Source organism: Podarcis bocagei (assembly GCF_964188305.1).
Source record: "Podarcis bocagei genome assembly, chromosome: 1".
Classification (NCBI taxonomy): Eukaryota; Metazoa; Chordata; class Lepidosauria; order Squamata; family Lacertidae; genus Podarcis; species Podarcis bocagei.
The window spans coordinates 45,095,675-45,113,663 of record NC_138125.1 but is presented as its reverse complement, the minus strand read 5'-3'; the positions used below and the strand labels follow the sequence as shown (position 1 = coordinate 45,113,663).

At 44.4% G+C, this 17,989-nt stretch overlaps 1 protein-coding gene across 1 annotated transcript in view; it reads right to left on the bottom strand.

Annotated features, from left to right (window-relative positions):
* Nucleotides 1-603: 603 nt before the first annotated feature.
* ITPKA (inositol-trisphosphate 3-kinase A) overlaps nucleotides 604-17,989 on the bottom strand; it is a 59,037-nt gene continuing 41,651 nt past the window's right edge. Inside the window, exons 2-7 of the mRNA XM_081209416.1 lie at nucleotides 8,644-8,740; nucleotides 6,113-6,326; nucleotides 5,303-5,507; nucleotides 3,402-3,503; nucleotides 2,274-2,345; nucleotides 604-868 (exon numbers count right to left, since the gene is read on the bottom strand). Coding sequence (XP_081065542.1) covers nucleotides 665-868; nucleotides 2,274-2,345; nucleotides 3,402-3,503; nucleotides 5,303-5,507; nucleotides 6,113-6,326; nucleotides 8,644-8,740 — 894 coding nt within the window. The 3' untranslated portion in view covers nucleotides 604-664. The remainder of the gene's footprint in view (nucleotides 869-2,273; nucleotides 2,346-3,401; nucleotides 3,504-5,302; nucleotides 5,508-6,112; nucleotides 6,327-8,643; nucleotides 8,741-17,989) is intronic.

The window sequence follows — 17,989 nt, the reverse complement described above, 5'->3', positions numbered from 1 at the left end:
AAAATGGAATGGCAGAAGACGAGAAGGAACAGAGGGGTATGGAGAATTGTGTAGGGCACAAAAACTCTTGCACTGGCTCCTGGAGCCCAAGGTGCCCTTTGGTTTCTGAAGCTTCAACAGCACTTTGTGCGCATCTTTAAACTTTTCTGCACCACCATTAAAACTAATATATATATGAGAATGAGAGTTTGTAAATTCTTCGCCAAGTTCCAAGCTGCCTGGCACACAAGTGAATGCATGGAATGGGAACATTCCTATCTAACAGTGTGAGCAGCAGCAGCAGCAGCAGCATGAAGGTTAGGAAGTCTGCTTATTACTTCTGAAGATATTTCAGAGAGAATTCCAATATTTTCCGTCCCATGTGCTCCAAGCAACTTTCCTTCCAGGAAGTAGTTGTCCTGATCCAACGTCCAAATGTTTAGAAATTATTCTGTGTTAGTTCAATAAAACTGAAGTTAGCCCTTTGCATTCATGGCTAACCCTGGATTTCCCAGGCTCCCAGAGGCTGGCTCTGAGTTTCCACCTCGTTTTTGCAGCAGGGTAATGTCCCCAGAGTCTGGCAAATGTTTTAAAAGCTTTCCCTCTGACTGGGGAGGGGGTGTGTTGATTCTGGAAAAATTAAAAGCAACTGAGCGGTCCTATAGTGACTTTGTGCCAGTCCCTCTCATCTCTCAAATATATTTTCTAAGATGTCGATCAAATTGTCCAGTCCAAGTAAGTAGCCATCCTCTCGGTTCCCTTCCTGCCAAGGGATCCTATGATCCAAGGTCTGCTCATCTGGAAGAAGGGTAGTCTTTCCAAAATCAATGAGCCATACATTGGCATGCCCACTATCATCATGCACAAACAGCAGTGAACTTCCAATTACCTGCAGAGGAGAGGGAGAGAGAGGCTACTAGATATTTTGTGGAAAACTGGTGTCTTGCTGCTCCTGGCTCCACCCATCATAAACTTAGGGCCAATGCATGCCTGTAGTTGAGGATTAAACAAATTCACTGAGGAATCCACTAGCCTGATCCAGTAGGCTCTTTTAATGTTCTTAAGTTTTTTATTTATTTACCAGGAGCATTTTAATACTGCTTTATATTTAAAATACCTCAAAGCAGTGCACAGATAATAAAACATACCACAAACAATAAAAGACAGAACATTTAAAAATCCAAATAGTGCATCATCCATAGTTACCAGGCTGTCCCCACCCTGTTTAATGGTCAGAAAACATCTTAAGCGACCACTGAAAGTCTCCACCCCCCATCATTCAGCCCAGACACTGAAGTCCAGCTCCGAGGGTCTTCTGGCAGTTCCCTCATTGCGAGAAGCGAAGTTACAGGGAACCAAGCAGAGGGCCTTCACGGTAGTGGAGCCCGCTCTGTGGAAAGCCCTCCCATCGGATGTCAAGGAAATAAACAATTACCGTATTTTTCGCTCTATAAGACGCACCAGACCACAAGACGCACCTAGTTTTGGGAGGAGGAAAACAAGAAAAAAAATTTCTGAATCCCAGAAGCCAGAACAGCAAGAGGGATCGCTGCGCAGTGAAAGCATCAATCCCTCTTGCTGTTCTGGCTTCTGGGATAACTGTGCAGCCTGCATTCGCTCCATAAGACGCACACACATTTGCCCTTACTTTTTAGGAGGGAAAAAGTGAGTCTTATAGAGTAAAAAATACGGTATCTGACTTTCAGAAGACAGCTGAAGGCAGCCCTGTATAAGGAAGTTTTTAATGGTTGGTTTTTTACTGTGGTTTTATAATTTTGTGGAAGCCGCCCAGAGTGGCTGCGGCAACCCAGTCATATGGGCGGCATATAAATAAAAGAAGAATACTAATGATCATCATCTCCATCTAGTTGGCTGCCTTATTTCTGAGGGGAAAACTCTCCTTTAGTTGACTAAATGATGGATCCCTTGCAAAGAGCATTATCTGATGACCTCAGGGAGTGGGTAGGTTTCTATAGGAGGTGTTGGCATTCTCTCATTCTCTCCCAATTTGCTTAGGGCCTTCTAAACAAACAGCAGAACCTTAAACTCAGCTTAGTAGCTGAAGTGGCAAACTAGTGCAGCTCCTTTCATGGGAGTGTTATGTGCTCATTGTAGGTTACCTCTCTGTGCAACCTAGTTCCTGCATTCTGCAACAGCTTCCAAACCAATCCCAAGGGCAGCTTCCCCCACTCCATACACACAGAGACAGAAGGCATTGCAGTAATCCAGTCTTGATGCTACACTGTTTTCTTCACATGCTGCCTCCTTGGCCTTCTCTCTCACCCACTGCTCACCTCATGCCGTTTAAAGAAATTAGAAGACTCAAGAACACCACGAATTTCATACAGACGCCTCAAGTATTTTTTCTGTGAAAAGAAGGGGTGGAGGGTTGAATCACGTAACATTTTACTGTCATACAAAAATTTTAAAAACCTGGTAGATGGAGGAAATTGCTTCAGAGACTGCTTTACCACAGAGTAATTTGAGATACTACCCACCAGAAACATAAACACGAATCTTCTGAGAATGGGAGTTTCGTGAGCCAATTTTTTGGGCACATTATGTTCTTTTGGTGTTTTATGTTGCAATTCACCCATTGCACAAGTGTGTGGGTCCCAGAGCCGGCAATTAGTGACAGCTAAACATCTGTAATATTCTCTCTGAAGGCTTTCAGCTCATCTGTTCAGAGTGTGGGAAACGCAGAATGGAAAAATGAAACTAAGTTCCCCACGACCCATGATGCAATCTGAACAATGTTACTCTGTCAATGAAAAGAAACAGCATCACACATCTGCTAATGAGGTCAGAGGTCTAAAGCCTACAAAGTACAAGGATTTTGTGCCTGATAGGAACCCTGGTAAGAGGATCAAATATCCATGTTCAGAGCTGATCTGTGTTCTTGGTATACAAAGGGCCTCACTGCAGGGATGCAGAATACAATGTGTTACCTTCCTTTCATATGCTTAAACTATGACCAACTAGAATACCACAAAACCACAGGAAAAGTACTACTTGTAGTGTGATATTAATATTTATCAGCCACTGTTCAGCCAGATAAGCCTCCAAAATAGCATACAGCAATTATAAAATACAATAATTTTAAAACAAGAGAGAGAGATGATGCAGTCAGCATCAATGATAGCAGATCTATGTCTAAGAAAACTGGGAGTTGGTCTACTATCACACATCCAACTTCTCCCCACCCAAGATGATGCACTGGGTCAACCTTTTACCCAGGTTAAAGAAAGCTTCTTAAAATAATGGGTCTTATTACCAGTTGCTCTGGAGGAAGTGATGACACCTTGGCCTCCTGTAAGGAAATGTCCACAGCTCCCTCTCCCTATTCATCTACCACCAGCCCTCACAGATTTAATGAGCCAGGCCAGCAAAGGGCCAGTCTCAAACTTCCAAGTATAGCTTACCAATATAGTTGTATCTCCCTTAATGAATTCCGCAAAAACCTGGAAGACTTGGTCCCGTGTCTTCGTTGTCTTGAAGTTGGTGTTACAAGTCCCATCAGCCTTCTGTAAGGAATAAAAAGAAGGGAGATGGAAGACGTCCTTCTGCACGCAGAGGAAAGAAGGGAAGACACCAGCATGGGGACAAAGAGGAGAGGAATCTTCAAAAGGTGAAGCTGGCTGGCTTTTCCTCAGAGGCAGCTGAACTAACTCCACCAGGATGGTTACCCCTACCCTGAATATTAGCTGCTGAATTTACAGCAGTGTGGTGCAAAGCAGGGGAGGGCAGAAGGTAGATCTTTGGGTGATTTGCAGTAGAATGGCAAGTATTTCCGGCTACCAATTGTATTGGTATATTGCTATAAAATGAACCTGCTTCAACCCAAGTTATATAGCTGAAAGCTGTTCCTCTGAAAAACTTAGGGTAACCAGGAATGGATTTTTTTGTGGAAGGAAGGGACTCCATTCAGTTCTGGTATTCAAATCAAATTCCTTGGAATTACAGTGGTACCTCGGGTTAAGTACTTAATTCGTTCTGTAGGTCCATTCTTAACCTGAAACTGTTCTTAACCTGAAGCACTTTAGCTAATGGGGCCTCCCGCTGCTGCCGCACCGCCAGAGCACGATTTCTGTTCTCATCCTGAAGCAAAGTTCTTAACCCAAGGTAATATTTCTGGGTTAGCGGAGTCTGTAACCTGAAGCGTATGTAGCCCAAGGTACCACTGTATTTAATTCTAAATGGCTAGCTCTGGTCAGTGGATCTCAGGGTTCTAGTTAGGCATAAAGTAGATCCCTTGAGCTTGAAGTCTGACATCCCTGATACACAGTGCCAGATTACAACTGGAAAGACTCAGGTTCAAATCCCCACTCAGCCATGAAGCTCATTAGGTAACCTGAGCTAGTCACTCTCAGTCTAACCATAAGCTCCTCAGGTGGCAAACAAGATAGAACTGTGTTAAATACATTACATAAATAAATAAATAAATAAATAAATAAAGTATCACTGAGACTCTAATACAAACATGTATTTTAGGATATGGTGTACATTATAAACAAGGTGGGGAGGATAAAAGGAACAAATACTGACACTTAATGAAAACAAGCTATGCTATTAAATCATGCTTCTGGATGCAATGCAAAAGAGCCCTAGAAAACTGATATAATTCTGCTCTGGGTTGTAATACAAAACCTATCTGAGTCAGATTTGGCCTTGTGCATGTAATATTTGGCTGCAAAAGTGTGGGCCAGCCTAACACAACAAATGTATATGTCTTGACAAGAGAAAGTTGTGAAACTGCAGTGCACATCGTGGGCAGAGATATCCAGCAGCACTCTGGAGTGATGTACTACAGCAGGCCTGTGAGGGCAGCGAAAATATCCTTTCAGTCTGTTGCCAGATGGTACACTCGAAGCACAGCACATTCTGCAATGCCAGCATTGCACTCATTGACGGAGAAAATCTGACAGCATCCTCCACATTTGTCAGCTAACACCAAAGCATGGCCTTCTTTCCAAAAGGTTACTTTATTTGCCTACCACACGAACACACATCATCCCGATCTCACAATGGCCAAGCAGATGCCTATGGAAAACCCACAAGCAGGATTCGAGAACAAAACCACTCTCTCCTCCTGTGGTTTCCAGCAACTGGTATGTATTCAGGTGCATTACATCAAGCACCAGCCATTGGTGTGAATGGGAAATACCAAGATAAAGTTCAGCTGAAGTGCTCGTGTGTGGATGCCCCATGCACACAGGAAAAAAATGGATCTGTGCAGCTCATGTGCGCATTAACTTTCTGGTGTACATACAGTCTAGGATGCTGAGGCTAGGGAAAGCTAGTTTAGGAAAGGAAGATGTCCCACCTTAATCCCTTCGATCCTGAAACCCAAGTTAGCGCTGGAGCTGATTGTCTCTCTCCACTGCATATAGCGTGGTTTGGTCACTGCATGCTGTGAGTTCTCCTCCTCAGTGGGTGCCAGAGGATCTACATCGATCATTTTCTTATACATGTCCTTACGCAGCTTTGGTTTCTCTCGCGCTTTAGTCAATTCCTCCTCCAAATACGTCCTGCAAAAATAATAGCAAATTGAGCACTTGTTTGATACGGCCAAGAATATTTCCATGCCATTTCCATTTATCGTATAGGGAGCTCAGTGTTCGTTACATAGAGAAATAATTACCCTCTTCAAGATAGCATCACATTTCCAAGAAAACTCTGACCAATCAATATCAGGACTTTGAACTCCAAGCCACAATCCATGGCAAGGGTAAAGGAGCAGCACTGGTGTAGCTAAATGTGTGTGGTTTTTAAAAAACCACAATCTGTAGCCAAGGTTTGTTATTCGCTTACTGACTACAGTTTGTTAGCAGCAAAACAAAGTATTTTTACTAGTTCAAATGTAACACTAAGCCAGGAACCATGGTTTGTTTCCTTCAGACGCAAGCAAATTTGATTTTGCTCATGCGTGGTAAGTCATTGTTTAATGCTCACCATGACGTTCAAATATGGCCGATGTGCCATCCGTTCATCAGAAGGCAGAAGGGGCTCACAATCCACATGAAGTTGAGGGATGGATCAACCCAACATCAGACTGCCATCCCCTCAAAATCACAGCTATCAACAAGCCGCCCACAATGAGACAGCAGAGTTATTGTTGTTTAATGCCTCCCACCTGATTCCCATCTTGCAGTCCATCACACAAGGCCCTTCAAAATTAGCTAGAAGGTCATCTAGTTGCATGTAGGACTCGCCATCTCTCTCCACCACGCCATGGAAGACAGGGACGCAGGAGCGCAGTGGGTCATTCATCAGCAGTTCAAAGCACTTCTCCTCATTCTCAGAGTAGCGCTTCAGGATCGTTCCGCCGTCAGCTGCCTTGAAACTCCCTGCAGTAAACAGAATCATGATAACTTGCAGCTTTCAGTCTGGTAGGAGGGAAAGGTCTCTCCGCCTAGTTTGACTGCCGCACCTCTTTCTTCCAGCTGAAATACCTTCCTGGAACAGTAACATACATGCCTTGTAAAAAGAACACCCAACGCAAACAGTGCCTGTCAAAACACACACACACACACACACACACACACACACACAGCCAGCATTCAGATGGAATCACAGAAAAAGTTGTCTCCACTAATCATATAAACATAAATGCACTAGACTACACAGGAGGTTAACAGGGCAAACCACATTATTACTTTGGTAGCCAGATTCAGTGATAAAATCTATGCAATGCTACCACTATGTCCTGAACTGAGCTTCATCCTGTACCTGCTCTTAGCACACAAGAGAGAAGCTATCAGTCACTGATCATTAACCAACAAGGCATGTCTAGAAGCCAAGTTGTGCACTTCAAGCACGCACACGCTCTTCCTCCAGCCCCCTCGGAATCCTGCAGCTCCAAAATTTCACTACTCTGAGGCTCCAAAGGAATCTAGTCTCAGCCACACAGCCAACAAAATGATGCTGGCTGCGACAAGAGGTACAGAGGAAGCAGCTTCCCCAACTGTCAAGGCGAGTGTAATGTCAGGATCTGTTTTTGTTTCACTCAAATATCTATCAATCCACAAATCTATTAATCCATTGCCTTCTGAAACAAATTTATACCCTAAAATGCAGCCAACAAGGCTGAACCTGAATCTTACATTGTCTTCCTGCATTGTAAGCTGGTTCACGTTAGCTCCCGCAACTGCAGAATTGTCTGTAGCCAGCATCAGAATTCACAGGGTTCTCTTGGAATCAGTGCAAAATGAGCTGTAATCAATTAATCCTATTCATTTTTATACAAGGAAATGCCTCCTGCTCCAGAGAACTCTGCACATAGCTTTGTTGACTTATGTTTTCCTTTAACCTCAGTCAGTTACTATAGGAGCACTAAAGCAACCATGCATAAATTACATCAAGTCATTTTAAAAAAAGAAAAAGAAAGAAAAAGCTTGGCCCGAGATATTCCAGCCATTTCTACAAACACTACATTAAACATAATCTGCTTAAGCAGCTCCTTACTGGCCACCCTGCCAAACTTTCCTTTCCGTTCTCCGTGATGTACACTTTCAGCACATTACAGCAGTGGCCTTGACAATGTTTGTTTCTTCTTGAGAGTTTAGCCTCCAGAAACTTTCATGTGTAAGGTTGGACCACAGACTTAGATGTAGAAGCCTCCTTCATAGGTCTATGGACAAGCACGCACGCACACACACACACACACACACACACACACACACACACACACACACCTAGATCCTGAAGGATGCAAATGATTTACATCTATTCCAGACATTTCACAAAGAAAAAGTAACTGAGAGGCTAGTCTCATGGACAAATCTTTTCGTGCAAGCCATTGTTTAAGTGCAAACACAAATCAAGTACTACAAGTTGCACAGTCAAGACATGATTACTCTTTTTAAAATCACAAAACAGACTAGGTTCATATCTATTAGGAACTCTGTGCTAGCATTTCTTATCAATATTCTGGTTAATGTCCTTGTCAGAAAAACTGACCCTGTGTATTATACATTTTTCTTCGCGTTAGTGAAGTTAAGAAGATACCGGCTATAGCCAACCATGTTGCTGAACAGATACTAGTAAGGTTTCTCACAGCACAACAGGTAGGGAAACAATTGTTTAAAATGTCTCTTCTCCCCCTGCCCCACAATGTCTCTGTGCCCCTCTAAATCAACTTTGGAGGGTTCCCCAAGGCTCTGGAGCAGATCTCGGGGGGGCATGGAAGAACTTCTGGGGATAACCGCTCCCCCCCTCCCGGCTATCTAACCCATTCTGCTGGGCAGCACAACTGGAGAAAACCCACAGTTTTATATCAAATGTGATTATTTTAAAAAGATTTCTACCAGCTTAGAGGTCACACTGGAATGGCTCCAGAACCACAAACAGCTCATAATCTGTCTGCTAGACAAACAAGCAGACTTAGTCAATTAATATGCTTCCTTTTCCCATCAATTTACTTATTTGAAAGTGCTTGTTGCCCACCCCCAAAGGTCCAGAGTGCATAGCATATTGACAATCAGATAGAAAAAGCAGTTCTCTTGCCAGAGATAATCTAGACATATAGGGCTGATTGGTTTGCAGTGTCCAGGTAAAGAAGGAGGGGCATACTTCCCTCAAAATCCTTTCAATCCTTCCATTTTTATCAACCATTTTATTATAAGCTTCCTATTTGTACAGAGTCAAGCCAAGAAAAGTTTTCACCTGTGTGACCAGCCAGCTGCACCCAGGAGTATCGCTTCTTGAAGGGACTGATGACTGGCAAATTGACAATTGTTTTTAACGTCTGCCATGCTTTTTTCTGAAACAAAGAAAGGAAAAACCATGAGTATGGTCACAAACCACATAATCAGGCATTTGTGCACGGAGATGCAAGGTCTCCTGCTTGCACTTATGGCTCCCCACTGACTTCCAAGGCCAACCTGATGTGACATGAAAGTGGATTCCCATTAAAGACAGTCTCAGTGACTCACCTAATTGAACAGAGTGTTGATCAAAGGCTAACACAGGAATAGCTAATTCGTGGTGCTCAAACTCAAGGAGAGGAACACCCTGTGAGAAGGTCAGATTTTTAAAGAAATGCTCAGGTCCAAAATAACAGCATGCTACCTAATCCTGGATTTGGGTAACTTATTTTAAAAACCAAGTCAAAAAGCTATATCTGCATTCTCTCTCTCTCTCTCTCTCTCTCTCTCTCTCTCTCTCTCTCTCACACACCCCCCAAATTTGCCAAAAATTTTGACAAATCAGTTATTTGAGCTTCTTGATAACTAAACATTATTCTTAAGTAAAGAGAGGTTTGGGGCGGGTGACCCAATCCAAACAACATGGAGTTACTGTCAGTTGATGGTTCAACCTAAGATGGCTATGAAACACTTTCATTGGCTGCCAGTTCCAAAGTATAGGTGGTGCTCACCTTTAAAGCTCTTTAAAGACCTGGACGCCCTAGGGACTGCATGACTGCCCACTGCCACATAACCAGTGTTAGAAGCCCCTCTCTGGTAGCCTTGAGGTGGGTTGCAGCAACTGAGAGTGCCATTTCGGCTGTGGCACCTCGCTTATTAAATGCTCTCTTCAGTGAGGCTCACTTGACATATACACTACAGTCCTGTTGGCACAAAGCAAATTTCTTCTTCTTCTTCTTCTTCTTCTTCTTCTTCTTCTTCTTCTTCTTCTTCTTCTTCTTCCCCCCCCCCAGTTCTTTTCAGATGCCAACTGAATGTGGTTTTAATCCGCTCGTCTTTTACTGCCTCTTGCCATTTTTAGCTCAGTTTTGATCAGTTTTATTGGGTGCCCCACCCTTGAAAGACCTACACTGGCTCCCAGTACGTTTCCGAGCAAAATTCAAAGTGTTGGTGCTGACCTTTAAAGCCCAAAACAGCCTCGGTCCAGTATACCCGAAGGAGCGTCTCCAACCCCATCGTTCTGCCTGGACACTGAGGTCCAGCGCCAAGGGCCTTCTGGTGGTTCCCTCGCTGCGAGAAGCCAAGTTACAGGGAACCAGGCAGAGGGCCTTCTTGGTAGTGGCACCCACCTTGTGGAACGTCCTCCCACCAGATGTCAAAGAGAAAAACAGCTACCAGATTTTTAGAAGACATCTGAAGGCAGCCCTGTTTTAATGTTTTTAAAACATGGCACCAAGCTTTTAATGTTTAATAGACTATTGTATTTTAATATTCTGTTGGAAGCCGCCCCAGAGTGGCTGGGGAAACCCAGCCAGATGGGTGGGGTATAAATAATAAATTATTATTATTGTTAGCCAACCTAAAAAGCATTCATACTTCAGAGTGGGATATAACATTTCAAATAAATACATTCCTTTTCTACCTCCCCTCCGTGCGCTAGCATTTTAACAAGGCCAGAAAACGCTGCCACGCAGCATCACCTTGCTAACACCTTTCTGTTTTAGTTGTGACATCTTTGGACATACTTCTGTTGGCCGAAGGGGAAAGTGAACAGCTGCCGTATCAACAGAAGAAAATGACCTTTAATACCACCACACGCAGAAATATGCACGGAAAGACAAAATACCCTGCTCTCCCGAACTGAAACTGGGATGATTAGTTTAATAGTATTTTTTTATTATTATAAAAGATTCCCAGAGCCCTTTTCCCCTCCCCAACTGATCAACTCCAAGGTTCCCTGAACAATTAATGTACAAAAGCATTGTTTTGCAGTCAGGAAGGCCAGAGAAGCAATTTGGCAAGCCCAGCAATTACTATACAAACATTTCACTAAGATAAGGAGCACTCCACACTGATTCTCTCTCTCTCACACACACACACATGGCACCATATCCTCCAGCTACCTTAAAGAACAGGATAAGGGTCTTGGTGGAAGAAAATGACTAGTGTCTCAGTCCAGGGCTGCAGCATTTTGTTCCACAAATAAGACTGCTGCCATAGGAACATGAATCGGGGAATATATAAGTTTTCTGCACGGATTGCTCCATTGCTAAGCAGAGTGTTTCCATTCCACCCCCTGCAAAAGCCTATGAAACTCCTATCACAGCACTTTCAAGTGCTATACCCTGTTTCTGTCCTGGGCTTTCTGCTTCCTCGTGCCCCTTTCTCATTCCACAAGCTAAAACATACCGTACAGCTCTTTAATCCCGTCCAGAAGGTCAAGCTAATAGTAAATATATTTGGGGGTGCAGAGGGATGGGGGGAAAGACATGTGTTTTCCTGCCAAGATCTCACAGTTCTACTAATCACACATTTCACTTAAATGCAATCATAGGTTAAAATGTGTAAGGAAATGTGGCTTGTATAGCTGATGGACTAGTTTCAAAAGGCTGGGTTTTTTTGTTTAATTAATTACCATTAGGAGAGGGGGAGGAATCCTACTGACGAGCCTGCCTACACTGTTTAATTTTCATGACCCCTGGATCCTTCTCAAAGAAAATCTCTGCTGGTGCTCGGAGCTAAAATGATGTTGGAATTTTCTCCCCCTTCCCTGAGCTCATGCTCAACGGTACAAGCCCACACAAGCCCACACAGCGCTATTATGATAGCAAGAAACAAAAGGGGGAAAGACTTTTTCTTTATAGACTGAATTAATTGCCAGTCATCCTCCTCTATTATTTCTTTTACTTTTATATGTCCTTTGAGCTGAGTCGATAATTCTAAGGCTCAATATATTACACTAAAAATCTCTGCAGGCTAGAATGTCTCACGTTGTCTTAGGAGAGCACTTTAGAATATAATTGTATTTGTTGGATCAGGTCCATCTTATCAAGCACTTCAACAGTGGCCACCCAGATTCCTCTGGGAAGTTCAAAGGAAGTCAGGATGGTGACAATTGTCTTCTGCTACTTTACTGGATACAAGCTCTGAAGGTAGAGATCCTATTTCTTGCCAGGTAACCTGGTAACAGCCAGACTTTTCCTCCACCTCTCAGTACAGTTCTAGGTGTGCAATGATCTGAATGTGCCAAAAACAATTGCATGCAAAATAACCATGCCAGGCATCTCCATTCAACAAGTTGGCATTATTTATTGATTTATTAAATTTGTATACTGCCCTTCATCCAAAGACCACACAGCGGTTCGCAACATAAATACAAACTGAAAACACAAAAAACAAATAAAGCAGAAACAAAAAACAAATAAAGCAGAAACAAACCAATAATTCCCCCTCCCACAGACACATTTAAAAGGCCATAGAATGTTAATTCGCCAAAGGCCTGGTTGAAGAGAAGCATTTTCACCTGGCACCTAAAGATATGCAATGAAGGGGCCAGGCAAACCTCCTTGGGGAGAGCATTCCACAAAGAGGGAGCCACCACAGAAAAGGCCCGTTCCCATGTTGCCACCCTCTGGACCTCTCACAGGGGAGGCACATAATAAAGGGCCTCAGATGATGAGTGCAGGGTCCGAATCGGTTCATATGAGGAGAGGCAGTCCTTGAGGTATTGCAGTCCTGAGCTGTTTAAGGCTTTATGGGTCAAAACGAGCACTTTGAATTGGACCCAGAAACTAATCGGCAGCCAGTGCAGATGTGCCAGGGTCGGTGTAATATGCTCAGACCATCTTGCCCCTGTGAGCAACCTGGCCACTAACTTCTGTTAGTGCTGAAGCTTCCAAACCATCTTCAGAGGCAGCCCTGCATTTAACCCGAATTGCTGTTTGTTGTGCTTCAACTGTAAAGAGCAGGTTTTCACAGGGAAAGCTCCGGGGCAAAAGAGAGAGACCGAGAGGCCTTGGACACAGGGCATTAAATCACAATGTGCCTGGAAACAGTGGAAGAGAAAGCTAAGTGTGGATAAGCCCTTGATCCGCCATCCTAGACTGCTGCCCACAGCCCTCCCAATATTCCAGCAACTCTCTCTCAGAAAGAGAGAGAGCTGGAAGTCATGTCTCCATGCTGGAAACAGAAGGGATGGAGGGAGGAGAACGGTTTCCAACTGTTCCAGCCCCCTTTGTCTTCCTGGGACAAAGCCCAAAGGTGCCGAGTCATGACAGGATACACAACACTGATGTACTGTACTTAACACTTTTACAGCTTTTGGATGCCACGACAGAAATTAAGAACAACTCCATTGACATTGGAAAGAGGAACAGTATAGGTTCAGATGAGTAACTACAGCTACTTAGCAACGAAGTGGACATTGACTTGCTGCAAAGAAAGAGTAGAAACTCACAGGCTCCATTACTTTCCATTACTTTTCTTTTTTTTAAAAAAAAATATACCACCACCTTGCATGAAATATGCTGTGTGATCACTGCAGGAGGACCTTGCCGATTAGTGGAAAGTGTATTTGAACTATGCTGCTGAATGGCTGGCTTGAGTGAGCCTTGGCTTCATCATGCTACATGAGTAGAGGGGTGTGCTTTTTTTGCCTCAACACAGGTACAGTCATACCTCGGGTTACAGGCGCTTCAGGTTGCGTTTTTTCGGTTTACGGACGCGCCGAAACCCGGAAGTACTGGAATGGGTTACTTCCAAGTTTCGGTGGTCACGCATGCGCAGAAGCGCCGAGTCACAACCTGCACGTGCGCAGACACAGCACTGCGGGTTGCAAACATGCCTCCCGCACGGATGACATTCGCAACCCGAGCGTCCACTGTACTGGCAGAAATGAAGAGGCATGTCAGATGCTGAGCTACTGCAAGGCATTTTCACAGCAGGGACAGATGGATCCACCCTTTCCCATCTAATGCTGGTTTAGGCCTTTCAGAAAACTGGCTCAGTTTCATACCGTTCATCAGCATGCATGCATATATATATATATATATCCTGGGGAAAAAACAAAAAAAGCTGGCCCATTTTACAAACAAACAAAAAAGCACTTCTTTCTGTTTAGAGCAGCTAATAACTGTGGTTTAAAAAAAACACAAAAAAACTGTTTTGAAATCGTCCCAGAAAGTGATTGCATGTCATAATGTGCGGTCCCTTCCTAGGGAATTGTTCATATCTAATGGCCTTGTAAGGCTACCAGGGCATTGTATAGAAAAGGAAAAAAATGGCTAGCATGATAAGTACATGAGGGCAGCCATATTTTTCTCTAGGGGGAATTTGCTGTTGGATGAGTTCCACCATTTTACAACAGAGCTAATGTGATCATGTCATTATCTGTTTATTGCTCTTTTCTCCTCCCAGCCCTCATGTAGTCATCAGTGCCACAACACAGACACTGAAAATGCAGGTTCTTAACCCTTGGCACGAACTTTCTGCTAATGTATCCTTAAGAAACCCAAACTGAATGAAATAATGTTTGGCTTCGGAGACCCCACTGCATTCAGTTTGGCTGAAAGATATAGGAAGCCTCTTAGTTGCTGCAGTACACATACATCTAAGGGTCAAATTAGGCATGAATTGTGTGACTACTTACAGCAGTAGTTTTCAACCAGTGTGCCATGGCACCCTGGGGTGCCTTGAATGATGGCCAGGCGTGCCACGGGTAACACTGGCCTCTGTCCCACTTTCCTTGCCTCCCTCCTCTGGTGCCCTCTCACATCTCTGCCTCCCCAAGGCTTGCAGAGTTATTTGTTGCAGCAGCCCTGGCTACAAGCTCCACAGGAGAGTGGTGCCTCTGGGGCTGGCCAGGGGGTCCTGGTTGCCAGAAGCTGAGGTGGTCTCAGAGTAAGCAAGCAAGTGGGTGAGGGAGCCCAGCCAGCCAGTCCGCCAGCCCTTGCTTCTGGGAATGGACAGACAAGTCCCAGGCCCCTGTGGGGCAATGTGAGGAGGCACCTCTCTTTGGGGCTGGGGGGGTGTGGCAGCTCAGAGACCAGGGGTGGCAGCATCAGCTGCTTAAAGGACTCCCAAAAAGAAGGGGGAAGAGAGGAGACTGAGGAAACACTCCACAAAGGAGGGTGTTTGAAAAGCGGTGAGGGGCTGCTAGCTCTGCAGGCAAGGGGTGACATAAATGGGTTCCTGAGCCCCACAGGGGTGCCGCAGAAAGAAGGTAGTTGGTCAAGGGACCTGTGGACTCAAAAAGGTTGAAAAGCTTACAGGCTCAAGGATCCCTCCTGCCCACTTAGGTAGAACTGAATATTGCGCTCACAGTATGTGTGCCATTTCAATCACACTTGCAATGAAGTCCACGCTCCCTGCCGATTGTCCAGCCACACATCTCACATGCAGTGCACGGATGAATTTAACAATACCAGGATGTTTTCCCATCAAAACATTTAAGACCAGCCTTTGTCTACTAGTACATCCCCCATTGTGTCGTGTTACTTGCCCTTCCTCCAATTCCTCTTCGGTGGGAAGTGCTGTGTCCTCCAGATGTTATTGTGACATGTTCCAATATGTGTGGGATTCCTTCCTCAACAAAGTTTTACACCCAGTGACCAGTCATGAGTAAACCAGGGGGGGAGGAAGCTCAGGTCAAAGGCAGGCCTCGTTATCTATCTAACTCTCGAGAATTTCCTAAGGCCGCAACACGCCTCACCAGCCTAGCTCCGTGCTCTCCTGAAGTGCTTTTGCCTAGCTGGGGTGTGTTCTTGAACTGTGAGGCAATCTCTCTTGCTTGCCTCGACCAAGAGGTGTGTCAGTGTGTGCATAGAAACCTCTGGTCTTTGCATGGCTGGAATGCAAAGGAAAGTGTCACTTCTGCTGCTCTGGCCATTTTTGCATCTGACCCTAGGCGGCAGCAGCAGCAGCACGTGTCCCACGCCCTCGGAGGTTGCTTCTGAGGAAATGCAGCCCTGGGCTTGAAAAATGCTCCCCACCACTTAAGCAAATAAATATTTCTGTGTCATTGCTCACTGTTGTTGGGATGAAGGCTGAACAGTGACTATTGACTGGCATTCAGCCAATGGTGCACTACAGCATTCAACACAATCCAGACCTTTTCAATACCCAAAAATATGAGGCTGTGGCATTAGCCGGGTCTTTTCCACTATGACAGTAATGGACAGCAGCAAGAGGTGTGGAACTCTGCTTTACATTTGCAGACAAGAACACAGTCACAGGTCAGAGAAAAACACTGCACCACTAAACTAAATATCTATCTTCATTTGCCGCTCAGGTTTGTATACATTCTGGACACCTGTATGTTCACAGTACAAGGGAGGGATGCGCTAAGTTGGGACGGAAATTGCATCTGGGAAGTCTCAAATGTCTGGATTTTTAAGCCATTCTACACCTGCATTGTACGGGAGTATTGGACACATGCTTCATATTTCCTCTCCTCCCTTCCACACCTTCATATATCCTCACCCTATGTCTTCAAATCTTTGTCCTATACTACCACTATTCTTGCAAAACAGATTCATTTTGGAATCAGATTATGAAAACATATGGGCATTTCCTTAACATTCATGATAGATGCCAAGCACATAATCCGAGTTTCCTTTTCACAGAATTAGCATTTTGTTTTTGAACACACAGTCCCTGACAACCTTGCCATTAAAATGTTGTTTTTAAAACACGTGACTAGAATTTCAGAAATTATCCTCTAATGGTTCCATAAGGAGATTTCTCAGAGTGAAAAGCAGCATTTTAATGCAGAAAAAAGATGAGAATGGGTAATTCTCACATTCCTACCATATAAAACTCTATCCCAAATTGAATTTACAAACAGTTTCTGAGAACAAAAACTCTCTACCCTGTCTACCCACAAGGAAAGCTAAATTCAGAATGAACCAAGCCTTGTATAACCAACTCCCAACCACTATATTAAAGAATAGGACACAAGTAGTGGCAAGGGGTCCGTACAAAGGTCCGTATAGTTAAAGCTATGGTTTTCCCAGTAGTGATGTATGGAAGTGAGAGCTGGACCATCAAGAAGGCTGATTGCCAAATAATTGATGCTTTTGAATTATGGTGCTGGAGGAGACTCTTGAGAGTCCCATGGACTGCAAGAAGATCAAATGCATCCATTCTTAAGGAAATTAGCCCTGAGTGCTCACTGGAAGGACAGATCCCGAAGCTGAGACTCCAATACTTTGGCCACTTCATGAGAAAAGAAGACTCCCTGGAAAAGACTCTGATGTTGGGAAAGATGGAGGGCACAAGGAGAAGGGGACAACAGAGGACGAGATGGTTGGATAGTGTTCTCGAAGCTACTAGCATGAGTTTGACCAAACTGCGGGAGGCAGTGGAAGACAGAAGTGCCTGGCGTGCTCTGGTCCATGGGGTCACGAAGAGTCGGACACGACTAAACGACTAAACAAAAAAGTGGCAAGGGGGCTTTAAAAATGGGATGTCATGATTGAGTGAAGGTGGCTCTGGAAGGAAATGCAGTCCAAATATGACATCATTCCTACCATCACCACCAAGCTAAGGCACCCATGACAGATGGCCACCTAACCTTTGCTTTAAAACGTCCAATGAAGGAGAGTCCACAACCTCCCGAGGGAGACCGTTCCACTGTCAAACAGCTCTTACTGTCAGAAAGTTTTTCCTGCTGTTTCCTGATGTTGCTGGATTATGACTCCCATCATTTCTGAACACTGGCTATGCTGGCTGGAGCTGAGAGCCAACATTATCTAAAGGACACCCACCCTGGCTACCACTGGCCTAGACCATACGTGGGCTTCTCCCTGGCTTAAATTGGGAGGCATCTCTATGCTGCTGACTCTAACAGAGATCTGTGAGCCTACAACACTTTGTCATATGAAGACTGCTGATTGGGGGGAGAGTGAAGAAAGAAGCAGGTAGCAAAGCCAAAAGAGATTCAGCCCTCGCTGCTTCTCTTAAGCTAGGAGTGCCTCTGATTGGAAATATGTGAGCAGCTGTTCTTGAAGTCCATAAATCATCTGCATGCACAAATCAGACACACATTTTGGTCTGAGACTCAGTCTATACAAAACAGGTATTTCTGGTTCCAAGGTGGCAGAAGCAGTTTACAGCGGAGAAAAGATCCCTCGGTTTTAGCCTATCTCATTCAGGAACCACTGGTAAACATTCTTCTTATGTAGATCAGGCATTAATTATAGGCTTGTCAAAAAGATTTATCCAGGTGAGATATGATAGAAGTAGGAAGGCTTTCAGGGCAAGCCGTGACAGGAGAACAATCACACATACTCGCTGAGATTAAGACCGTGAGCAGAGTGCCTGAAGCAAAGTTAGAGCATGGCCCTTCCATTGGACCACTTGACACT